Source organism: Equus caballus, chromosome 12 (assembly GCF_041296265.1).
Source record: "Equus caballus isolate H_3958 breed thoroughbred chromosome 12, TB-T2T, whole genome shotgun sequence".
NCBI lineage: Eukaryota > Metazoa > Chordata > Mammalia > Perissodactyla > Equidae > Equus > Equus caballus.
Window position 1 is genome coordinate 42886662 of NC_091695.1, and position 25906 is coordinate 42912567.

Sequence of the window (25906 nt, forward strand, 5' to 3'; positions counted from 1 at the left end):
TAAAGCAATCCTGAGCAAGAAAAACAAAGCCGGCGGAATCACAATCCCCGATTTCAAAACATACTACAAAGCTACAGTGATCAAAACAGCATGGTACTGGTACAAAAACAGGTCCACAGATCAATGGAACAGAATTGAAAGCCCAGAGACAAAACCACACATCTCTGGACAGCTAATCTTCGACAAAGGAGCAGAGGGCCTACAATGGAGAAAAGAAAGTCTCTTCAACAAATGGTGCTGGGAAAACTGGACAGCCACATGCAAAAGATTGAAAATTGACCATTCTTTTTCACCACACACCAAAATAAACTCAAAATGGATCAAAGACCTAAAGATTAGTCCTGAGACAATAAGTCTTTTGGAAGAGAATATAGGCAGTACACTCTTTGACATCAGTTTCAAAAGAATCTTTTCGGACACTATAACTCCCCAGTTGAGGGAAACAATAGAAAGAATAAACAAATGGGACTTCATCAGACTAAAGAGCTTCTTCAAGGCAAGGGAAAACAGGATTGAAACAAAAAAAACAGCTCACTAATTGGGAAAAAATATTTACAAGCCACTTATCCGACAAAGGGTTAATCTCCATAATATATAAAGAACTCACACTGCTTAACAACAAAAAAACAAACAACCCGATCAAAAAATGGGCAGAGGACATGAACAGACATTTCTCAAAAGAAGATATGAATATGGCCAATAGACACATGAAAAGATGTTCATCATCGCTAATCATCAGGGAAATGCAAATCAAAACTACACTAAGATATCACCTTACACCCGTTAGATTGGCAAAAACATCCAAAACCAAGAGCGACAAATGTTGGAGAGGTTGTGGAGAAAAAGGAACCCTCATACACTGTTGGTGGGAATGCAAACTGGTACAGCCACTATGGAAAACAGTATGGAGATTTCTCAAAAAGTTAAAAATAGAAATACCCTATGACCCAGCCATCCCATTACTGGGTATCTATCCTAAGAACCTGAAATCAGAAATCTCAAGAGTCCGTTGCACCCCTATGTTCATCGCAGCATTATTTACAATAGCCAAGACGTGGAACCAGCCTACATGCCCAGAAACTGATGATTGGATAAAGAAGATGTGGTATATATACACAATGGAATACTACTCAGCCATAAAAAAAGACAAAATTGGCCCATTCACAGCAACGTGGATGGACCTCGAGGGTATTATGTTAAGCGAAATAAGCCAGTCAGAGAAAGACGATCTCTATATGACTCCACTCATAGGTGGAAGTTAGTATATTGATAAGGAGATCTGATCAGTGGTTACCAGGGAAAAGGGGGGGTGGGGGGAGGGCACAAAGGGGGAAGTGGTGTACCCACAACATGACTAACAAAAATGTACAACTGAAATCTCACAAGGTTGTAATCTATCATAACATTAATAAAAAAAAAGTTAAAAAAATATATATATAAGTACTGGCAAGGATGTGGAGAAATTGCATTGCCGGTGGAATGTAGAATGGTGCATGCACTGTGGAAAACAGTTTGGTGATTCCTCAAAAAGTTAAATATAGAACAAAATATGACCAAGCAATTCCACTTCTAGGTAGATATCCAAAAACATTGAAAGCAGAGACTCAAACAGATATGTGTATACCAATGTTCATAGCAGCATTATTCACAACAGCCAAAAGGTGGAAACAACCCAAATGTCCATCAACAGATGAATGGGTACACAAAATGTGGTATATACATACAATGGAATTTTATTCAACCGTAAAACAGAATGAAATTTTGACACATGCTTTACATGGATGAACCTTGAAGACATTACGCTAAGTGACATAAGCCAGACACAAAAGGACAAATATTGTATGATTCCACTCGTATGAGGGACCTAGAAAAGCAAATTCATGGAAACTGAAAGCAGAATAGAGGTCGCCAGGGGTTGGGGAGGCACGAATAGGGAATTATTGTTCACAGTACAGAGTGTATGTTGGGGATGATGAAAAAGATTCTGCAGATGGACAGTGGTGACACTTATACAACATTGTGCGTGTATTTAACGCTACTGAACTGCACACTTACAAATGGCTAAAATGATAAATATTGTTATGTGTATTTTACCAAAATAAAAAATCAGGGGCTGGCCCGGTGGCCCAGTGGTTAAGTTTGTATATTCCGCTTTGGTGGCCCGTGGTTCACGGCTCGGATCCCGGGTGTGGACATGGCACCACTTGGCAAGCCATGCCGTGGCAGGCGTCTCACATATCAAGTAGAGGAAGATGGGCACGGATGTTAGCTCAGGGCCAGTCTGCCTCAGCAAAAAAGAGGAGGATTGGCAGCAGATGTTAGCTCAGGGCTAATCTTCCCCCAAAAAAACAAAAGAATCAAAACTTTATTAATAAACTCATGGCATATATCTAGCTGCATTTTAAAATAGAATAGTAGGAGGGTAGCCAAGACTGGGATCTTCATTTTAATCTGTTTTTAAAATGTGCCCCGTTATCTTTGACTATACGTGGACTTACTGAGCAACAATGTGTCTCCTGAAACCAACTGGGGGTCCATCTCTCACTCAAGCACTCAACAAATATTTATTGAGCATGTAGTGTTGGTCAAGTACTGGTCCAGACCCTGGGATGGTGATGTGGAGAGGACAGCCATGAACAAAACAAATAAAGTCCTTGCACTCAGGGAACTTATACTCGGAAGCTACAGGTAATAAACACAAGCATAGGCAACATATCAAGTAGAGTTAAATTTGATGAAGAAAAGGAATTATTTGATAATATTTTGTTAAAGAATATTGTATCTATGTTCACATGAGATGTTGGTCCCTGAATTCTTTCCCTGTGGTAGCTATAGTTTCGGTTTCAGAGTAATGCTGGCCTTATAAAATGAGGTGGGAAGTGTACCCTTTTCTGTTTTCTGAAAGAATTTGTGTAGGATTTGTATTGTTTCTTCCTTAACTGTGATAGAATTCATCATTCAACCATCTCGACCTGGCATTTCCTTTGTAGAAAGGTTTTAATTTATGAACTCAATTTCTTCAATAGACATAGGACTATTCTGTTTCTATTTTCTATTTCTTCTTGAGTCAATTCTGGTAATTTGTATTTTTTAAAGAATTTGTCCATTTCACATAGATCATTGAATATATTGGCATAAAGTGTTCATAATATTTTCTTATTATCGTTTTTTATCTTTTAAAAAGATTTAGGGGCTGGCCTGCCCCGTCTGGCTTCTCCAAATCTCAAAACAGAGGATGTGCATGGAAAAAGAACACAGAAGAAAAAAAAAAATCACCTGGGGCTGGCCCCGTGGCTGAGTGGTTAAGTTCGCCCACTCCGCTGCAGGTGGCCCAGTGTTTCGCTGGTTCGAATCCTGGGTGTGGACATGGCACTGCTCATCAAACCACGCTGAGGCAGCGTCCCACATGCCACAACTAGAAGGACCCACAGTGAAGAATATACAACTATGTACCGGGGGGCTTTGGGGAGAAAAAGGAAAAAAAATAAAATCTTTAAAAAGATTTAAATAAGAAAAAATCTTGGGGCCGTCCTGGTGGCGCAGCGGTTAAGTGCACATGTTCCACTTTGGCAGCCCGGGGTTCACTGGTTCGGATCCCAGATGCAGACATGGCACTACTTGGCAAGCCATGCTGTGGCAGGCGTCCCACATACAAAGTAGAGGAAGATGGGCAGGCATGTGAGCTCAGGGCCAGTCTTCCTCAGCAAAAAGAGGAGGATTGGCAGCAGATGTTAGCTCAGAGATAATCTTCCTAAAAAAAAAAGAAAAAATCTTATATATTCACCAATGTCATTCTCATTTCTAGTGCACTTCATTGCTTTTTGTAGATCCATATTTCCACCTGATATCATTTTCCTTCTCTAAGGACTTAAGTTTTTCATCATATTTCTTATAGTGTGGATTTTATATCTTAAAAAGTCTTTATTTTGTCAACATCTTTGAAAAATATTTTTGCTGGGTATAAGACTCTACTATGCTGACAGCTTTGTTCTTTCTTTTTTAAAGATGTTGCTTCACTTCTTGCTTACATTGTTACCAACAAGAAATCTGTTGTCGGGGGGCTGGCCCGGTGGTACAGTGGTTAAGGGCGGATGTTCCGCTTTGGTGGCCTGGGGTTCGCTGGTTGGGATCCTGGGTGCGGACATGGCACCGCTTGGCAAGCCATGCTGTGGTAGGCGTCCTGTATATAAAGTACAGGAAGACAGGCACAGATGTTAGCTCAAGGTCAGCCTTCCTCAGCAAAAAGAGGAGGATTGGCAGCAGATGTTCGCGCAGGGTTAATCTTCCTCAAAAAAAGAAAAGAAAAGAAATCTATTGTCATCCTTATCTTTATTTCTCTGTAAGTAACATGGTTATTTTTTTATCACTAGTTTTGAACACGTTGAGTATGATGTGCCTTGATTTTTTTTTCTTTTTTCATGTTTCTTGTGCTTGAAGTAAGTTGAACTTCTTGCATCTGTGGGTTTACAGTTTTCACCAAATTTAGAAAATCTTTGCTTAGTATTTCTACAAATATTTTTTTGTCCCACCCCCACTACACACATATTAGGCCACTCGAGGTTGTCCCATAGCTCACTCATGCACTTTTCAATTTCTGTATTCTTTTTTCCCATTGTGTTTCATTTTAGATAGTTTCTCTGATATATCTTCAAATTCATTAATCTTTTCTTCTTCAATGTCTAATCTGCCATTAATTCCATTCAGTATATTTTTCATCTCAGACATTGTAGTTTTCATCCCAGGAAGTTTGATTTTGGGAATTTTTATATCTTCTGTGTCTCTACTTAGCTTTTTGAACATATAGAATACAGTTATATTTATTATTTTATATATTTTTATATATTTTATTATTTTATATGTTGTATATTATATATATATAATTTTTTTTGCTGAGGAAGATTCACCCTGAGCTAACATCCACTGCCAAATTCCTCTTTTTTGTATGTGAGCCACCACCACCACATGGCCACTGACAGATAAGTGATGTAGGCCTGGGAGCCGAACCTGGGCCACCAAAGCTGAGTGTGCCAAACTTAACCACTAGGCCACCGGGGCTGGCCCTATAATATATATATATATTTTTTTTTTTTTCAATATTTTATTTGTTTTCCTTTTTCTCCCCAAAGCCCCCCGGTACATAGTTGTATATTCTTCGTTGTGGGTCCCTCTAGTTGTGGCATGTGGGATGCTGCCTCAGCGTGGTTTGATGAGCAGTGCCATGTCCGCGCCCAGGATTCGAACCAACGAAACACTGGGCCACCTGCAGCGGAACGCATGAACTTAACCACTCAGCCACGGGGCCAGCCTTTATAATATTTTTTTTAAGTGTCCTTATTTGCTAGTTCTAACATCATTAGCTCTGGATGAGTTTTAATTGATTGATTTTTCTTTTCATTATGAGTCATATATACCTACATTTCTGCATGTTTGTAATCCTCTGTAGGATGCCAGGCATTACGAATTTTACTTTTTTGGGTGCTAAGATATTTTTGTATTCCTATAAATATTCTTGAGCTGTGTTCTGGGACACAGTTAAATTACTTGAAATAGTTTGATCCTTTGCGGTCATGTTTTTAAGATTTTGAGGATTTTTTTCCTACCTCCACCAATTCTCTGACACCAACTGGGTGTCCACTATTCATTTCAGTTCCGACACTATTTGTAGTTAGCACGAACGTCACAGGTTAAGGGCTTAGTCCCACAAGACTGCCCCCACTTCAGATGCCAGTTGCAAATGGGATGCCTAAGCTACCCAGATTTCTGCCTGACTTTCTACAAATTTCGCAGTTCCCATGAGCCCCTTCCCTCAGGTTCAATAATTCAGTAGAACTCACAGAGCTCAGGAAAGCGCTTTACTTAGTTACTGGTTTATTGTAAAGGATATAACTTGGGAACAGCCAAATGGAAAAGATGCGTAGGGCAAGGTATGGTGGGTGCAGAGCTTCCATGCCCTTTCTGGGCACACCACAGTGCCCGCACCGGGTGTTCATCACCTGGAAACACTCTGCACCCTGTTGTTTAAGAGTTTTCCTGGAGGTTTCATTATGTAGACATGATTGATTAAATCACTGGCAACTGGTAATCAAACTCAATATCTAGTTCCTATCCTCTCCTTCCAGGTTGACTGTTCCCGTGGTTGGCTCCTCTGGCTACAAGCTCCAGTCCTGAAGCCACTCCAGAGCCCATCAATAGTGACCTCATTAGCACACATTTGTGTAGGGTCGAAAGGGCCTTATTATGAATAACAAAAGACATTCCCATCACTCAGAAAATTCCAAGGGCTTTAGGAGCTCTGTGCCAGGAACCAGGACAAAGACTGAATACATTTTTTTATTATAACAGAGATCTGATAGGTGGGGCCAGAGAAGCATTTAGTCTGGGCTAATTATTCCTCACTACCCAGGCAAGACCCTTCTAAGACCCACGCCTCAAAGGTTATGAAGTCTTCCATTCTGACCGGCGGGAACAGACACGATCTTTGGCCTGTAAATATCAATTAGGTCAAGTTCGTCAACAGTCTTGTTCAGGACTTCTATATACTTCTGATATTCTCCGTACTTGCTCCATCATTACTGAGAGAGGAGTGTGGAAGTCTCCAACTATAACAGTGGATTTTTCTATTTCTCCTTTTAGTCTGGCGGTTTTTGCTTCATGCATTTAGAAACACTTAATTGAATGCATAGCTAGGACTTTTATGTTTTCTGGATGAAATAACCCCTTTATAATTACACAATGCCTCTCTTCATCCCTGGTAATATTTCTTGTTCCAAAGAGAGCTATGGCATGCAACCACCAGGTCAAATGACCAACACCACGGCCCCACCAAGCCCCTCCTTTTGCTCCATCTCTACCTTAGATGTAGGTCTATATCTTAAAAACTACTGAGATTGAGTTCCCCACTCCCGAGGCATGACAGATCCCAAAGATGAGATTAAGCTGAATTACGGAGAAAATAAAGGCTCTCTGCTCTCACAACATGTGACTGCTGCGTGGCTGGCTGGCTGGCTGGCTGCTCTTTAATGTCACAGACAGACCCCACTCTATTCTTCCCGCGCTCCCTGTTTGTCAGCCTGCCCCACAGCAGCTCCTTCTTTCTTGACTTCTAAGCCACTCTTATCAGCCACTCTCCCAGATTCTCTTGCACGTCCTCTTCCAGCCGGGTCCTACGTGCTCTGCCCAGCAAAGTCCCTACTCTCTCCTTGATCCTTCCATCTTCTGAGGCTACCAGAAGCCCCCTGACTGTCACAAAGAAGACACTTTGCATCCTGATCTCAGCCCATGCCTTGGCAGCTCTTTCTGCAATCCCCAGTCTCAACTATTCCACACCTGAACTTCTTTTTCGTTCTACACCCATGCGTGCTCTCAATAGACCACCTGGTCTCCTGCTCCTCGAAATCAGAGATGGAGGGAGAGGTTCTCAAACCTCGGGAGACTTCAGCAGCGCCAAACCCCATGACAGCACAAGATAAACATGCAGTCTTCGTTCCATAAATTTTATTTTAGGGGCCGGCCCAGTGGCGCAGTGCTTAAGTGAGCACGTTCCGCTTCAGCGGCCCGGTGTTCGCCGGTTCGGATCCAGGTGCGGACATGGCACCACTTGTCAAGCCATGTTGTGGTAGGCGTCCCATGTATAAAGTGGAGGAAGATGGGCACGGATGTTAGCTCAGGGCCAGTCTTCCTCAGCAAAAAGAGGAGGATTGGCAGCAGATGTTAGCTCAGGGCTAATCTTCTTCTTCTTCAAAAAATTATTTTAGTTACTATTTATTGTGGACTTATTCTCTAGGCCTTTTAAAGATTTTATTTTTTTACTTTTCCTTTTTCCCCCAAAGCCCTCCAGTACATAGTCGTGTATTTTTAGTTGTGGGTCCTTCCAGTTGCGGCATGTGGGATGCTGCCTCAGCATGGCTTGATGAGTGGTGCCATGTCCGTGCCCAGGATTCGAACGAGCAAAACCCTGGGCCACTGAAGTGGAGCGTGCGAATTTAACCACTCAGCACGGGGCCGGCCCCCATCTCTAGGCCTTTTATATTCAACAGTTATTTATTTCTCACATCTACCAATGGAAAGAGGTGTTTTTATGCACATTTTATAGATTACGAAGTTGAGGCTCAGAGAAGTTGAATTACTTGTCTAATCATATAGCTAATAAGTGGCAGAGCAGGGATTCCTTCCAGAGCCTCAGTTTTACTCAATAGTATGTTAAAACATTTTTAAGATAGACAAGATTTATTTTAAATTAAAAGAATAAAGAAAAGCAAAAGAAATAATAACGTAAATTCTAATCATAAAGTAATATTGAAATAATATAATCATTACAAGTATATCATTCATTACATTAAATGTCAGGGACTGAATGCTTGCAATAAAATGTAAACTGCCAGATAAGGTTAAAAAACCAAACTTGCCAAAAACAGTCTGATACTGGCATAAAAACAGACATATGGACTAGTGGAATAGAATCAAGACCCCAGAAATAAACCCTCACGTCTATGGTCCATGGATTTTTGACAAGAGTGCCAAGACCATTCAATAGGGAAAAGACAGTCTTTTCAACAAACAGTGTTGGGAAAACTGGATATTCACCTGTAAAAGAATGAAGTTGGACCCTTACCTTACACTATATACAAAAATTAACTCAAAATGGGTCAAACATAAATGTAAATTTCTCAAGAAAAGTGCAGACCCACCCATATGAACAAAACTATATCATATTGAAAGACACTTTAAAAAAGGGAAAAACAGAAAGATATCTCAGGTTTAGCAATGGTTGGATATAGCGGCGTAAAATTATCACTTGTCCCACAATTAATAGATACATTTAATGCAATTTAAATTCAAATTCTAACAAGTCTTCTCTTTTAATGGGTTTAAATGATCCTAATGCTTATCTTGAATACAAGCCTGGAAATAGTCAAAGATATGAAAAAGAACAGTGAAGGGGCCTTGCCTTACCAGAAAGTAACCACTATAAGGACATTATAATCAAATCAATATGATATTGGCAAAGAACTAGACAAAAAGATTCATGGAGCCAAATTAGGAATATAGAACTGAGTCCTAGTTCATTTTAGGATTTAATATATGACACATGTGACATTTTGATTCAACACAAAGGGCTGAATTATGTACTGAGAGGTGCCGGCACGCAGCTCACTACTCATCTGGAAGAAAATACAATTGGGCTGAACTCTTACACCAAAATAAATTCCAGAAGGATCAAACTATTAAATGTTAAAAATAACGTAATAAAAACCTTGCGAGAAAGTTGAAAAGATGAGAAGACCTTCCTAACCAAGACTGGAAACCCAGAAACTATGATGGGAAGGAGAGGCGTATTTGACTAAACAAAAAATTTAAACGGGGGCAGGCCCAGTGGCGTAGCGGTTAAGTTCCGTGCACTCTGCTTTGGTGGCCCAGATCCCAGGTTTGGATCCCAGGTGTGGACCTACACCACTCTTCAAGCCATGCTGTGGCAGCGTCCCACATATATAGTAAAGGAAGATGGGCACAGATGTTAGTTCAGGGCCATTCTTCCTCAAGCAAAAAGAGGAAGATTTGCAACAGGTATTAGCTCAGGGCCAATTTTTCTCACCAAAAAAAAAATAAAAATTAAATGTACACATGGCAAAAGATGGTAGAGACAAAGAGACAAAGAATAGTTTTAGTAAAAATATTTGCAGGGGGCCGGCCTGGTGGCACAGCGGTTAAGTGTGCACACTCCACTTTGGCGGCCCGGAGTTCGCAGGTTTGGATCCCGGGTGTGGGCACAGCACTGCTTGGCAAGCCACGCTGTGGTAGGCGTCCCACATATAAAGCAGAGGAGGATGGGCATGGATGTTAGCTCAGGGCCAGTCTTCCTCAGCAAAAAGAGGATTGGCAGCAGATGTTAGCTCAGGGCAAATCTTCCTAAAAAAAAAAAACCAAAAAAAAAAATTTGCAAAGCAGAAGACAACAGCAACTTAATATCACTGTATAGAAAGGTTTCCAGAACTTAGGATGAGACAAACAACACAACAGAAAAATGGGCCAAGCATACAAAGAGGCAACTAACAGAAGGAAATGTCCTACGGCCAACAAACAAAGGGAAAGATGCTCAAACTGCCTAAAAGGTTGGGAAATGCAAACTAAAGTTATACTACTCTGCCAACTTACTGATCAGTCTGGCAAAAATTAAAAAGGGCTTTAACATCTGTGGGTGATGGAGCTATGTGAAAACAGAGATTTTCATATATTTTTCATGGAAACGGGATATGCTGCTTTAAAAAAAACCCATTTAACTAATATTTAGTAAAATTGAAATTCTTATAGCTTTCAACTCAGCAATCCAACTCATGGGACTCCATCCCTTGGACTCCGTGAGGGATTTATGGTACAATGTTCATGTTGGCACAAAACCGCGAACAAGGCAGAAGCAAGCTGGTAGCTGAATTCCACATTGTGGAATATTATAGCCATTAAAAACAGTGACTCAGGGCTATCACAGTTGATTTGAAGAGTCCAACAGGTATTGTTGCACTAGAAAAGAGGGACCGGCCCGGTGGCGCAGCGGTTAAGTTTGCATGTTCCGCTTCCGCGGCCCGGGGTTCTTGGGTTCGGATCCCGGGTGCGGACATGGCACCAAGTGGCAAGCTATGCTGTGGCAGGCGTCCCACATATAAAGTAGAGGAAGATGGGCACCGATGTTAGCTCAGGGCCAGTCTTCCTCAGCAAAAAGAGGAGGATTGGCAGCAGTTAGCTCAGGGCTAATGCTCCTTAAAAAAAAAAAAAAAAGAAAAATGCATTTGGTAAAAGCCCTTATAATGACTAAAAAAACCAAATGAAAAACACATCTTGTGTACATACATTTGCACATACGTAGGAATATATACAGGTTCATTCTTAATTATAATAAAATGTATGGGTAAAATATGGGAGGATATACAGTAGTGGATAATCAGAGAATAGAAATGTTTTAGAGCAAAAAAAAGTACATTAGGGGTGAAATAAAAATTTTGAGGGGCCGGCCCCCGGCCGAGTGGTTAAGTTCGCGCCCTCTGTGAGGGCAGCTTCGGATCCTGGGCATGGACATGGCACTGCCCATCAGGCCACGCTGAGGTGGCATCCCACATGCCACAACCATAAGGACCCACAGCTAGAATAGACGACTATGTACTGGGGGGCTTTGGGGAGAACAAGAGAAAAAAAGCAGAAGAAAAAGAAGATTGGCAACAGACGTTCGCTTCCCTGCTGAGGTGGGTCTGTGCTTCTGAGGTCCCTGACCTGCTGGCTCTGGGCTTCCAGGAGCCGGCCTGGCAGTAGGCTGAATAGTGGATTGGAAGGTAGGGTCTGTGTTCGAATGACGTCTCTGCTAATGCTCGCCTCCATGACTTGGTTTAAGTTCCCACAGCTCTGAGCCTTCGTGGTTCACCTCTCCAGTGGGTTGGGTACAGCAGCTAACCCCTTCACAGGGTGACTGTGGGGTCAGATTCACTCCTCCAGCCACTGTTCACTCAGAGCCTCCCTTGTGAAGGCGCCATGTTGGCGCTGGGGAAATCGGAATGGACGACGCAGACACAGCCCCATGGAGCCTGAGTCCAGGGAGGGAGGGTGGAAACATACACATCATTGGATCTCAAGCAATCCAGGCAGTGAGGTCCAGAGGCCTTCCTGGAGGAAGAGACATCTGAGCTGAGAAAGAGTTAGGAGGGGCAGACAGGAAGAGCAGTGAGGTCGGAGAGAAGGCACGTGGCGGGAAGGAAATGAGTCCTGGACACCCACCGTGTGAGAGGCATCGGCCCCTGCCTGTCTGCAGCCTCTAGGGGGCCCCTCCCTCTCTCTGTCTCCTACCCCTTTCTATGGATGATCCTGCCAAAACCCTAAGTTATTGTGTACTTCTCACAATACTTTGTATGTTTTAAAAAAATGAACATAAACACTGAATCATTTCCTATAATACGTTTGCACTCAAAGTTTCAGAGGTTTCTGTAAAAACAAGATACAATAATTGAAAGATTTATTATTATAAATCAATGTATCACAACACATCTACATATGTCAATGACAAGTAAAAATAATCTCTGCTTGATTCAGACATTTGATAATAGAAAAGATCAAAATAACGGAAATGAACACAAATGTCAACTAAAAGCCAATTATTGAGAAATAATACTAATTAAATCTTTAATATTTAGAAGTTACCACTCTTAAAATGAAAATTTAAAATATTCAAAGCATTGATTGCCCTATCCGATAGTCTTGACAGTTGTTTCATAACAAATATTCCAGATGTAAAAACCTTTCTTTCATTTTGCAGTGACCCTGGTCAAATTGTCGAGAGGGCGTCCACCAGCATCTTCAACTTGGGTCTACAGGTTCCTTCACAGAAGCTCATTTCCTTTTTTTAATGAGGAAAACATTTTGTCTGCTTGTCCTAATTTTGGTTTTGCTGTTGGAATCGATATTGTTAATTCAGATTTCAGATCGGATTCTGGTTCCCTGCTGAGACAGTTCGCAACACTCACATCTTCATCTCTTTGCATTTCTCCTCTTAAAGTATTCACGAAGAACCGTAGCCTATAGCAAATACTTAAATACTGGAGTACTCCAGTGAACATTACTGAGCAGTATTTGAATAATGTAACTTCAGAATCTCCTAGCAAGATTAGCAGTGCTACACAGAAGCCCACATCGAAATAACCAATTTAAGACTTCTTTTACTTCTAAATGCCTTTATTTCTCAGAATACCATTCACAGGATTTGTATAAAGGATACTCTGCATACAAACTTATTAATATTTATTTTAGTTGCAGGAATGACTCACTGATGTGGTCTATCCACACAATGGAATATTATTCAGCCTTAAAAAGGAATGAAATTCTGACACATGCTACAACATGGATGAGCCTTGAAAACATTACTCTAGGGGCCGGCCCCACGGCCGAGTGGTTAAGTTCGTGCACTCCATTTCAGCAGCCCAGGGTTTCGCCAGTTCGAATCCTGGGTGTGGACATGGCACCGCTCATCAAGCCATGCTCAGGTGGCATCCCACATGCCGCAACTGGAAGGACCCACAACTAAAAATACACAACTATGTACTGGGGGGCTTTAGGAGAAAAAAGAAAAACAAAATCTTAAAAAAAAAGAAAACATTATTCTAGGTGAAGTAAGCCAGATGCAAAAAGACAGACATTCTATGATCCCACTTATATTATACAAAGTACCTAGAGGAGTTAAACTTTTATTTTATTTATTTATTTTTTTTGTGAGGAAGATCAGCCCTGAGCTAACATCTGCTGCCAATCCTCCTCTTTTTGCTGAGGAAGACTGGCCCTGAGCTAACATCCGTGCCCATCCTCCTCTACTTTATATGTGGGATGCCTGCCACAGCATGGTTTGATAATCGGTGCCACATCTGCACCCAGGATCCGAACCAGCGAACCCTGGGCTGCAAAAGCGGAATGTGCACACTTAACTGCTGCGCCACCGGGCTGGCCCCTAAACTTTTAGAGGGAGAAAGCAGAATAGTGGTTACCACGGGCTGGGGAGGGGGGAATGGGGAGTCAGTTAGTGTTTCATGGGGACAGTGTTTATGTTGGGGATGATGAAAAGATTCTGCAGATCGATGGCGGTGATGGTTGCACAACAATGTGAATGTACTTAAGGCCACTGCATTGTACACGTAAAAATGGTTAAAGTGGTAAATTTTATGATATGTATATTTTACCACAATTTAAAAAAAACGAATGACTCACTGTTAGCAGAGACAGCTGCTGGATCAGCCACAGCAAGACTGAGTCCACGATGAGGACTTTCTCTCCTGTTTCCCCATTTCCTCTTAACATCGGTGGGTTCTTCTGAAGCCATAATGCCTCCATATTGCTTGTTAAGCTTTCACTGTGGCAGGAAAATTATAATACTTTTACGTGATTTTTTTGACTGATTTTTTTCAGGATCAGGACCAGCCACATAATTTGTGGGGCCCAACGCGGGCTCCTTGATCAAAAATTATTAAGAATTTTCAAGATGGCAATGACGGAGCATTAAACGAAGTGCAGGATCTTTCTAAGCTCTGGGCCCTGCACAGTTGCACAGGTCTCATGCCCATGAAATCGGCCCTGCTCAGGATTCAGAAAGACACAAATTTCCTGAGAAATGTTGAGAAGTCATTCCCGCTTGGAAACACGAAAGCAGAAGCATGTGACCCAGTGGCTGCTGCAGGCATCTTAAAAGGAATCCCCTTGAGAATAAAGCCAACCTACCAAGTTGGTGGCATGGAGAGATGGAAGAAATCTAGGTGGGTGAGGGTGCCATCTCTAAGGCACTGGGTCAACAGCCTTGGAGCTCCAGGGAGGTAAGAACTCCAATTCATTGAACCAGTTTATTCTTGGTTTTCTGTTATTTACAACCAAGAGTGTCCAAGTGCTCCATGTCCTGAAGAAACTTGCTTCCTCCTCCTTGCAGCCCCCTCTGGTTCCCCTCCAATTGCTCCCCTCCTTCCAAAAAAAAAAGTTCATAATTTTTTGCAATTTGTCTCCTATTTTTCATTTAAGCTTCTCTAACTTTTCATTCAAACTCAAACTGCCCTAAAGGAGTGTCTATCTGTGCTGTTTCCATTTCCTCACCCCTACATAATCTGGCTTTCTCCTCCCCTCTTCTCTGCTAACAGCACCCCCCAACGTCTGTGATGACCACTCAGCTACTCAGGCCAGTGGGCACTCTCCTGGCCTTGTGGCTGTCCACGCTGAGCATTCCCAGACCAAGCGTTCAGCCAAGGAGCCTTTAGCCTCACATTGAACTCAGCAAGCATTTCAATGAATTTGGAGGTTATTAAGCACAGCCAAAGCACATGCATTTGGAAAAGAGAAGTCCATGTTTACTTTTCCCGAGGAGATAATAAGTTCTCGCAGGAAGGATTCTCCTCCTGCAGGATCTGAGACCCCCGGAGATCTGGGGCCTGGCTGGAGAACCACTGGCCCCCAACCGTATCACGGCCTCTGTCTTCTGGTCCCTACCAGGCCCTTTTCTCTCACCATGCTTCTGGTCACACCTCAATCTCCAGCCCCCTTCAATCCTTGCTTTCACGGCAGCGAGAACCTTCTAGCTGTACTCAGGCTGTTACTCTTGTAGTGTCTCCAACAACCCTCATGCCCTCAATCAGCTTTTAAAGCTTTAATCAGACACATTATTTTCTTGCTTCAAATTCTCCAATGGCTTCCTGTGGCACTTAGAGCAAAATCTGACTTCCTTACAAAAAAGCCAGGAAAGGCCTCGTGATGGGGCCCTGCCAGCTCTCTGCCTCCTGGCTGGTCATCCCTTCCATCCACACTGGCTTCGCCTTCCTGGAATACACTGAACTTGACCTCTGATTCTGCCATTCCCTCTGCTTGGCAAACGCCTCCCCCACATCTTCTAAGACTGTCCCTCCTCATCCTTCAGGTCTTAGGTCACATGTCATCGCCTGCAGGGCCACACCGGCTGCCTCCCAACAGCTGCTCCCTCCTCTCCCAGCTGCAGCCTCTGTGCTGCTTGGATGGGGTTGCCTTGGCTCAGCTGCCGGGTGCGCCCCGGTTTGTCTAAACCGGTGGAATTCCATCCCCCTGGCCACAGGGATTGGCTGAGGCAGAAGCACGTGCCCTAAGATGGTTCAATCGGAGGGAAGCCCAGGACTTTACTCCCACAGCTGGGGAAAAGATTTTCTCCTCAGACGTGGCCTCAGACACACGTGGGCCCTAGGACAGTGGGCAGCAGTCCTGCGACTATAAGAGGAGTCCACCTTAACGAGGAGGAAGGTAAGCCTGAGGAGGCCAGAGTGGAAAGTGTGTCACCCGTGACATTGTTGAGTCCCCAGGCGAAGCCATCTTGAAGCCCCGCATGCCTTTGGGCCACATGGACCAAGACGGTCCCTCATTAAGCCAGCCGGTCCCTCATTAAGCCAGCCGGGGGAGCAGGGCATGGCATGGCGAGACTCTTGGTGGGCGGGAGGAACCTGATTGACAGCCCTTAGAGAAGCCCCGCTCCTCACCCCTCGCCAGATCGCACTGGTTCATCATCGTCACTGCACTTACACCACCATCGAAAGGGACTATTTTTGCTTTGTTTTGTTAACTGTTCCTGTCCATCCCACTAGAGCAGGGGCCTCGTCTGTTTTCAATGAAGTGGCTCCTGCAGGATGTGGCACACAGTTGGTGCTCAATTAATGCTGGTGCATGACTGATGCCCTGTGCGCCAGCTGTTTCTTTTCTCCTTTTTTTCTTTTTTTGCTGTTGCCGTCCTCACTTCCTGGAATGTCTGGCTCCCCAGCGAGACCATGTGCTTCGTCCATTTGACAGTTTTTAACTGAACACCTACTATGAGTCAGGCACTATTCTAGAAGCTGGGAAAACAGCACTGGACCAAACAGTATAAATACTGCATTCATGGATCTTACCTTCTAGTGAGAGAAAGACAGATAGTTAACAAGTGAATGAGGAAAACAGGCGAGTTGACAACTGGGGATAAATGCTGTGCAGGAAAGTGAAGCGGAGGAGGAGGGAGATGAGGTGGGTGGGGGATGAGCAGATATAACTAGGGAGCTTAGAGGTGGCCTCATTGGGAAGGTGGCATTTGAGCAAAGACTTGAATGAGCTGAGGGAGTCAGCCAAGTGGATCCATGGAGAGAAATATTGCAGGCAGCAAACAGGAAAGGACCAGAGAGAGGAACACGCCTGCCATGTGCTAGAAACACTGGGAGGCCAGTGGGGCTAGAATGTAGTGAGCGGGGAGAACAGCAGGAGGAGGTGGGGCCAAGTGGTAACGGGGGCGGGACTTATACAGGGATTTGGGGTTTTACTGAGAGTAAAGGACAAACCCTTGGTGGATTCTGATCATCAGAGTGACATGGTCTGAAGTGTATTTTTAAACAATTCCTCTTGCTTCTGTGTGTGAGGCTACTGCAACAGTCCTGGGGAGCAGCAGTGGTGAAGGCCGAAGAAGTGACAGAGCCTAGAGTATTCGCTGCCTGGTAGAATGTGACAGAAGCAGAGAAGTCGGAGGACTTCAAGGTTTTGGTCTGAGAAACTGGACAGATGAAGATCACTGACGGGGACAAGAAAGAGAGTGGGAGGAGCAGGTAAGGAAGGAAAATTAGGAGTTTGGTTTTGGACATGCCCCCAGACATCCAAATGGAGATGCTGAGTGGGCGTTGAGAGCTGAGTTCAGGGCAGAGATCTAAGCTGCAGACACAAATTTGAGAAACCTCAGCATATGGATGATATTTAAAGCCATGAGCCCCCAGGGGATCATGAAAGGGGTGAGCGTGGATACAGAGATGAAGTCTAGGACTGAACATGGGATTTCTGAATGTTTTTGAGGTCGTGGACAGGAAGAGGAACCAGCAAAGGAGATAAAGAGCAGCTAGGGAAGGTGGAAGGAAGTTGGAAGGAGGGGCCGGTATCCTGGAAGCCAGGACAACAGCGTTTCACGGAAGAGGGTGGGACCAGCCAGGCCAAACCCTACTGATAAGAGGACTGAGAAGCACCATTCGATTAACACTGTGGGGGTCACTGGTACTTTGACAAGAGGGCAGGGACTGAAACTTTGCTAACTGCCATACCTAGCAGGCCCTGCATAAACACTTATTGACTGTTATCGGTGAACAGCCGATTTCAACAGCCTTCCGAATGGCCCTGTTCTGGTCTTCCCTCCTTCAATCCAAGGACGCTGCCACAAAGGGATCTTTCTAAAACACAGATAGGATCACTCTCCACTTATATCTTAAATGCAAATCACGCTGGGATGAATATGTGGAAAGTTGTGTACTTTGTGGTACTCTTTGTAATAGGAGAATATTGGAAATAACATGAGACTTCAACAACAGGAAATTGGTTATGGCAGCCAGGATGCATCTAAACAGAATACTATGCAGCCATTAAAAGAGTGCTCTGGAATATTTAGCGACTGGGTACAGAACAGTATACACAGTGAGAGCTTATTTTTGTATTAGACAGCACAAGAGTCTATAAAGCAGGGGTTGACAAACATTTCCTGTAAGGGCCAGACAGTAAATATTTTAGGATTTGAGAGCCACATCTCAGGCACGATTATTGTTTTAATGTGAAACCTTTGCTCAACTAACACACTTCCATCCAGGTCTGCCCTGAGTAACCTATTCAAAACTGCAATCTATCTACCCATCTCCTTTACTTTGCTCATTGTTTTTGGTTTCCCATAACACTTATCACTCTTTAATAGACTAAATCATTTACTTTTTAATATACTTGTTTATTATCTATACCCTTCTTTTTCTTCCCAACCCTCAAGAACGTAAGCTCCAGGAGGGCAGGGTTCTGTGTTCACTGATGTATTCCAGGCTCCTACAACAGTGCTAGGCACACGGTAGGGGATCACTAAACATTTGCTGAATATATGAATGAATGTCATATTACTTTTAAAATTAGAAACCCAATATACAAAACAAAAAACCCAGACATCTCCCATGAGTCCCCATCCCTAAGGAAGGAAGTCCACAAACTTGGCCAGGCATTGAAGTCCCCTCACGGTCCCGCCCACCTCTCCAGCCTCCCAAACCCCCCCAGACCCGCCCCCCGCCCCGGACGCGCAGTTCACCCCCGGCGACACCTCTCACCGCCACTAGGAGGCGCCCGTGCTCGACAGCCTGCAAAGCGCAAACACCAGTCGCACGTGACCTGCGCCGCATCCACGTGACCGGCGTCGCACTCGGTGGGCGTCACGTGACGGACTCAGCTTTCCTCCAATCGCTGTGCAGGTTGTGGGGATTCCACCCAGAACCAGGCCCGAGACTTAAAACACCCCATACTCCCGGCGCCCAGGCGGGCTGGTTCCTTGCTTCCAGCTGGGCGGCGGTGTCTCCCTGGGGGCCTCTTCCAAAACGGCTTCGTGAGGCCGAGGCCTACAGCGCGCTCAGTCCCGGAAGTGACGTCTCCCAGAGGGGCCGGAAGTGGCAGTGGAGGGAGGGAAGATGGCGGAGGTGGTGAGTCCGGTGCCCGGGGCGGGGCGGAGGGAGCCAGGGGAGGTGGGTAGAGCCCGAGGCCCCCCAGTAGCCGACCCTGGCGCCGCGCTGTCTCCCCAGGGGGAGATAATCGAAGGCTGCCGCCTGCCCGTGCTGCGGCGGAACCAGGACAACGAAGATGAGTGGCGTGAGTGACGTCGGGGGGGCGGGGCTAAGGAACCTAAGGGCGAGGGGCGGGAGAGAGTCAACCGAACCCTCGGGAGGGGGAGGGGCCTCTAGAATCCTGGGCGGGCGGGACGCAGATACTCAGCAGGGGCGTGGCTTTTAGCTCCGAGACGGACAGGGCGGGGCTTGGAGAGAGGGCGGCACTTGGTGACTAACGGGGGCTTGGGCGAGAGCTTCCAAGTGCTGGGGCTTAGGGATTCGGCCGGGGGTGGAGTTTAGGTCGTGGGAGGGTGGAGCCTCATGGCCAGGCCTATCTAAGGCCCCCGTCTGTGCTGTTCCCACAGCCCTGGCCGAGATCCTGAGCGTGAAGGACATCAGTGGCCGGAAGCTTTTCTACGTCCATTACATTGACTGTGAGTTCTGGGCTGCGGTGAGGTGGGGCTGCAGGGCAGGGTTGGGGGACAGCCTCTGGCATTCCCTCCTGAGCCATCCCCCCTGCTGCAGTCAATAAACGCCTGGATGAATGGGTGACCCACGAGCGGCTGGACCTAAAGAAGATCCAGTTCCCCAAGAAGGAGGCCAAGACCCCCACCAAGAACGGACTTCCTGGGTCCCGCCCCGGCTCTCCAGAGAGAGAGGTGGTGAGTAGGTCCCCTGCTTCACGTCTTCTCTCCTGCCTCCTACTTTTCTCATCTCTAGGCCTCAGTGGCTCCTGGATGGGCAGGAGGCAGTGCCCTCCCACCCTGGCTTCAGCTCACAAAGGATGGGGGCCAAATTGCAGATGTAGCTTTCAGAGTCCAGTGGCTATTCCTGTGTCCTTGAGAGGGCAGAGGGTGGGGTTTAATCACTCTATGCTGAGGGGCCCCTACTCCCTTTCCCATCCCACCACCAAGCCCACCCCAGAGGAAGACCCTGGACCTATCTCTACAGCCGGCCTCCGCCCAGGCCAGCGGGAAGACCTTGCCAATCCCGGTCCAGATCACACTCCGCTTCAACCTGCCCAAGGAGCGGGAGGCCATTCCCGGTGGCGAGCCCGACCAGCCGCTCTCCTCCAGCTCCTGCCTGCAGCCCAACCACCGCTCAACGGTACCCTCAGCAATTCCAGGGACCTTGCTTTCCTCTCAGGTCCCACCTTCTCTACCTTCTGACCCACCTTTCTTGGTTTCTCTCTACAGAAACGGAAGGTGGAGGTGGTTTCACCGGCAACTCCCGTGCCCAGCGAGACAGCCCCGACCTCAGTTTTCCCCCAGGTGAGTCCCCTAAACCATCTCTTCTTCCCTTCCTTCCTTCTACCTCCTGGCGGCCCCTCTGAGGCTCATCTCACAGCCCCCCTTCTGTTCCTTCCATCTTACTTGCAGAATGGATCAGCCCGTAGGGCAGTGGCAGCTCAGCCTGGACGGAAGCGCAAATCGAATTGTTTGGGCACTGATGAGGTGGGTCTGGGGATGGGGGAGGCTGGGTGAAAAGCAGGGGACACCGGCAGGGTGGAGCATTTAGTGACTGGTTTGAAAATAAAGAAGGAGGGGTGGGCAGCTGTGGTGTTGGTGGGATTAGGAACCAGGCAGAGCTCATTCAGATGAGATCTTTTCCAAGTTTTGAATGAAAACTTCCCAAGTCTTGGTTTCTTTATCTGGAAAGGGGATGATAGTACCTAGGGTTGCTGTTAGACCTGCATAAGGAAACCTCGGGAAGGGGTGTGTAGGCGGTAGTGTCCTGCTTCTGTAATCTGGTATCTTCCACTGGCCCTGGGCAGGACTCCCAGGACAGCTCAGATGGAATACCGTCGGCTCCACGCATGACTGGGAGCCTGGTGTCCGACCGGAGCCACGACGACATCGTCACCCGGATGAAGAACATCGAGTGCATCGAGCTGGGCCGGCACCGCCTCAAGCCGTGGTACTTCTCCCCGTACCCGCAGGAGCTCACCACGCTGCCCGTCCTCTACCTCTGCGAGTTCTGCCTCAAGTACGGCCGGAGCCTCAAGTGTCTGCAGCGCCACTTGGTACGAGGGGTCCCAGGGGGCTGCCCTCCTAGCACTCCCCTCCTTGCCCCCACCCCTGATCCTCCTCTCTTTCTCAGACGAAGTGTGACCTGCGACATCCTCCAGGCAACGAGATTTACCGCAAGGGCACCATATCCTTCTTTGAGATCGATGGACGTAAGAACAAGGTAGGTGGCTGAGGGGCACTGGGGGAAATAAATGAGCAGCTTCTTCCTGCCCAGGAACACACTAACCAGTCTGGCCAACACTCCCATCTTTACTGAGTTCCTGCTGTAGGGCACGTGCTGGGAGGTACAAAGACAACCAGGGATTCGACAGAATCTCTCCTCTCTGGGAGCTCACAGTCCGTGGGGAAAACAGACGTGCCAACAGCCACTTAGATCCCATTCTGACAAGTGTCATGAAACACAGGGTGGGTTATCAGGACCCAGGGGAGGTGGTCAGCAAAGCTTCCCAGAGGAGGTGACCTTAGAGCCTTGACATGGAGGGTGAGGTGGGTAAGGGAATCCTGCAGGGCAGGCTTGGGGGCACAGAGACCGAGTGTGAGAAAGGCGAGGAGCTTCTGGCTGAAGGGCAGAGAGAACGAGGCCAGGCTGTTATAAGGGACAGAGCACAGGTGGAGGGAATGAGATCAGTCAGGGCGGGGTAGAGGACACTCCCAGGTTTGGGGCTTCAAAACTGCTTCAGTCTGTGGCTGTGGGGAGGGAGGAGGGAGTAACCTGGAGGGACCGTTGAAAGTGACTCCCCCACTCCGGGGGCAGGAGGAGGGGAGGGAGAGGCAGGCACCGTGACTGGTGGGGAGAGCTCTGGCTCGGGTGCTGGGGGAGCATGAGAGGAAGATGCTGCTGTAACGACTGTTCTGTATTCCTCACTGTGGACTTGGGCATCCAAATGACAGTGCCCAGCAGGTGGCAAAAAGCCAGGTCTGAATGCAGGAGAAAGCACGGAAAAATAAAGGAGCAAGATTAGTAACTTTGCTGAGGAATCCCTCAGGCTATTGTTGGTTCAATTTCAGAGTTCCTTACCTCTGTCGTGGAATGGATCAGTTCCCAGGAGGTGTGACCGTAGGCGGGAGAGTTATGTTTTTTGACAGCCAGACTCCTAAGACTGTCACACAGGCAGAGCTTCCCTCCCAAGCTTTGGTCAGTCTTTCTTCCTGGGAATATGTCCGTTTGTTGACTGTTAACTATAACAGTGGAGGGCCCCAGGCCAGACTGTGGGGGTCCAGGGAGCGGGGGGAAGCCTGCCCAGCTCACCGGGGAGGCAGGCTGTCAAACAGCTGGTTCACAGGCTCTTCGACACTGAGAAGTGGCCCTGCCTGAGCAGCGGGGACAGCCTGGCTGATGGACTAGGTTGGGCCCCAGGGAGGAGCGCTCATCACCTGTCAGCTATGGGGTACAGGGAAGCTCCTGGCTGACGCTGGCCCCTCGGCCACCCTCAAGGTGGGTACTCAGAGTGGTGACAGGCCTTTTCCTCTGCAGAGTTACTCGCAGAACCTGTGTCTCCTGGCAAAGTGTTTCCTCGACCACAAGACGTTGTACTATGACACAGACCCCTTCCTCTTCTACGTCATGACGGAGTACGACTGCAAGGGCTTCCACATCGTGGGTTACTTCTCCAAGGTCAGTGCTGGGCTAGCTGCCCGCAGCCCTGCCTTGCGCCACGTCCCTTCCCTCACACTCACCGCCCCTCTTTCCCAGGAGAAGGAGTCGACGGAAGACTACAACGTGGCCTGCATCCTGACCCTGCCTCCCTACCAGCGCCGGGGCTACGGCAAGCTGCTGATAGAGTTCAGTAAGTACCTGTGCTCCTGGCCAGGGGCTGCGGGGGTGCTCCCACCACAGCCTCACGCACACGAGCAGGGCTGCCATGATCCTCAGCTCTGGCTGTGTGGCCCAGCCACAGGGAAGCTGGCCAGAAATAGAGATGGGACTCTCCCGAGGCTCTCTCCGTCCGCAGGCTGGCTGCCCTGCTCATCTGGGCTAGGTTCTCAGCCCCTCACTGTGCCTCGGCCAAGCTTCTAAGCACCACCCAACTTTTCCCCAATCTGACTCATCTGCTCCTGCCCAGGGCCGTGGGCAGAAGCCGAGTGAGCCACTGTTGCTCATCCGTCTGGTACTGTGTCATCATACAAACTCCTGGGCAAGGACCAGTGGTTCAGGCCCGCAGGTATCCCTGAGCCTTGCAGATAGATGTTCAAAATGCTGTCAGCTCAGCAGACAATGTAAGCAGTGACTTGCATGAACTTGGCCCCTGTTCCTTGCATTCAGTCAGGTCAGTCTCTTAAAGCCCAGAAGGAACTCTGCTCCTTGTCATTCATGAACTTGTCAGTGTCACCCCAAGCACCCTCTGCTTCCAGGCCTCTTCCCCCGTCCCATTCAACTCACCACTCACTGAACCCTCGAGGTCATCAGGCTCTGACCTGGGAGACGGGGAGGGAGCCTTAGCTGTCTGTCTGGGGAAGACACGGAGGCTTGACTCGATCAAGGTCACGGTCCATGTGAGAAATTTTGTTGGTAGAATGATACCAAGATGGGATCATATCGTCAGGAAACTCTCAGCCTGGTGGAGCAGGCAGGTGCTTAAACTCAGCTCAAGCCTTGCAGCTCAGACCTCAGTGGAGACAGGCCATGGGCGGGGCCACCAAGGAGGCGTGCTCAGTTGGGCGGACAGTTCACAGGGTGAGCGGGTGTTCACTGGGGAGGGGACAGGAGTTCCCTACCACGGAGGAGGCAAGTGTGGCCTCCAGTTGATCTGTCAGGATTCCACATACACTGGACCCAGCAAAGCTGAGTCGGACCCCAGGTGTCCGACTGGCTTCCTCCTCTGTGCTTCCTTTCTCTAAAGCACTAGCCTCTGTTCCTCTCCCACTGGGCTGCTTGGTGGAAGTCACAGGAAGTTGGGCAAGAGGGTAAGACTGGCTGATAGAGATGTATCAAGGTGGGGAAAACAAAGGGCGATGGTCCAACATGAGGCTGGTTATGACTGAGGGTGCGAAGGGCTTCTGGAAGTAGTGGCGACATCGCAGAGCCTGACAGGGAGAATGAAGACTCTACCCAAAGACACCAGGCCACTCAGGGTTTTGCAGGGCCTGAGGGTCTCACCAGCAACTGGCCGCCAGTGCCCAGGAGTCAGCCGGTGGAGGAGGGCAGAGCAGAGTGGGAGGGGTGGAGCCACGGGAGGTCCGTTACCTGCTGAGGAAGGGCCTGCCTCTGACTGGTGCTCCTCTCCTGGCATCCTCACAGCCACCGGGTCAGGCCAGCCTGGTCTTCGAGCCGCTAGTGCTCCTTAGGTCAAGCTCAGTGGACTTTCATGTGAGAAGCCAAGCACCCTCAGGCCTGGACCAGAGGTGGCGTCTGCCCCACTTCCCTCCTCACGTGCCCAGGCGCAGAGTGTGCGGGATGACAGGAAAATCCGAGGCACTTTCTTTCCATAAACCATTTTCTCTGCACTCCCCTACCCTATTCATAAGCCTTCACTGGCTCCTGAGCACCCCTCCCAGGTGATTGCAGCTACTCTTTGCAGTGCCCTTAGCACCCTCCACTGTGCTCAGCACCCAGGTGAAGAGTGAATGCTCATCAGTCCTTTAGGAGGAAACTGAGGCACGGTTCCCAGGATGGGAGCCAGGCAGTCTGTCTCTGCAAGCTGTGCTCTTGAACGTTGGTTGCATGAAGCTGTGACCGCTTCCCCACCCACTCCTGCTCCATTGTTTTAGGCTATGAACTCTCCAAAGTGGAAGGGAAAACGGGGACCCCTGAGAAGCCCCTCTCAGATCTTGGCCTCCTATCCTACCGAAGCTACTGGTCCCAGACCATCCTGGAGATCCTGATGGGGCTGAAGTCGGAGAGTGGGGAGAGGCCACAGATCACCATCAAGTGAGCCTGGCCCCACGTACCGGGGGGTGCATGCCCTGTCTCTTCCGGGGCTTTCTCACCCCTGGGGTTCCCGGGGGCCTGGGGCAGAGGTGAAGGCCCCCATGGGACCTGATCTTTGCTTTCCCACAGCGAGATCAGTGAAATCACCAGCATCAAGAAGGAGGATGTCATCTCCACTCTACAGTACCTCAACCTTATCAACTACTACAAGGTAGGGAGGCGGGTAGGGGGAGACAGGTGTGTGTAGGGGTGCACGCTGCAGGCCCCATGTGGGCTGACCTGCCTGGCCCCGTCTCCCGTCCAGGGCCAGTACATTCTCACACTGTCGGAGGACATCGTGGATGGGCATGAACGGGCTATGCTCAAGCGGCTCCTTCGGATCGACTCCAAGTGTCTCCACTTCACTCCCAAGGACTGGAGCAAGAGGGGGAAGTGGTGACGGGGCACTGCCTGTGGCCGTGTCAACAAAGTCGGCAGAAGCGGGGCTGACAGCTGATCCCGCCCCTACTGGGGCCCGCAAGAGGCACACCAAGGGAGACGGGGCTGAGGACAGCTCCACGAGGAGAGGACAGGCCTGGTAGGAGCCAGCTGGTACCCAGCACCAAGGCGAGCTCAGGGTTCAGGTCAACTTCAAGGTCAGCTCGCTGAAGGCCCAGGCCTGCTGTGAACCAGGGACGTGAGAGAGCCTGGCAGCTATGTACAGTGAGATGGGGGGTGGGAGCGCTCTGTACAGAGGACTGGTGGCTGTAAAAATTTCTTTTGTAAAGTAGGAGTTGGGAGTGGGGTGGGTACTGGCTGCTAAAATTCTGGCCCCTCTCTTGCCCCCCCGGCAATAAATTGTTTCTGTAGGCCAGAGCCATGGAAGGTTCTTGCGGGAGTCAGGGCATGGCTGGCTTAGGGGCTCACTGTGCCCGAAA

General features: G+C 47.9%; 1 protein-coding gene and 1 long non-coding RNA gene across 6 annotated transcripts; one reads left to right on the forward strand and one right to left on the reverse strand.

The window, feature by feature from the left end:
• Positions 1-1711: 1711 nt before the first annotated feature.
• Positions 1712-18729, reverse strand: LOC138916752 (uncharacterized). Of its 2 annotated transcripts, none has more exons than XR_011424123.1 (3): positions 18603-18729; positions 13732-13873; positions 1712-3751 (listed from the first exon to the last, which is right to left on the reverse strand). It is a non-coding gene; the product is annotated as an uncharacterized lncRNA (long non-coding RNA). The 2 variants fall into 2 exon arrangements; XR_011424122.1 differs by lacking the exon at positions 1712-3751 and adding an exon at positions 11977-12424.
• On the forward strand, positions 18655-25844 carry KAT5 (lysine acetyltransferase 5). 4 transcript variants are annotated; one of them, XM_005598312.4, is made up of 14 exons: positions 18655-18968; positions 19068-19134; positions 19457-19525; positions 19617-19753; positions 20043-20198; positions 20288-20362; positions 20471-20545; positions 20866-21114; positions 21192-21281; positions 22596-22736; positions 22815-22908; positions 24830-24989; positions 25119-25200; positions 25294-25844. In XM_005598312.4, exons 1-14 carry the CDS (start codon positions 18957-18959, stop codon positions 25426-25428), a joined length of 1542 nt encoding a protein of 513 aa, XP_005598369.1. In that variant the 5' UTR covers positions 18655-18956; the 3' UTR covers positions 25429-25844. The 4 variants fall into 4 exon arrangements, with proteins under 4 accessions (XP_005598369.1, XP_005598370.1, XP_001494234.2 ...); XM_005598313.4 differs by lacking the exon at positions 20043-20198 and having other exon boundaries at positions 18673-18968; XM_001494184.7 differs by having other exon boundaries at positions 18942-19134.
• The last annotated feature ends 62 nt before the right edge of the window (positions 25845-25906 follow it).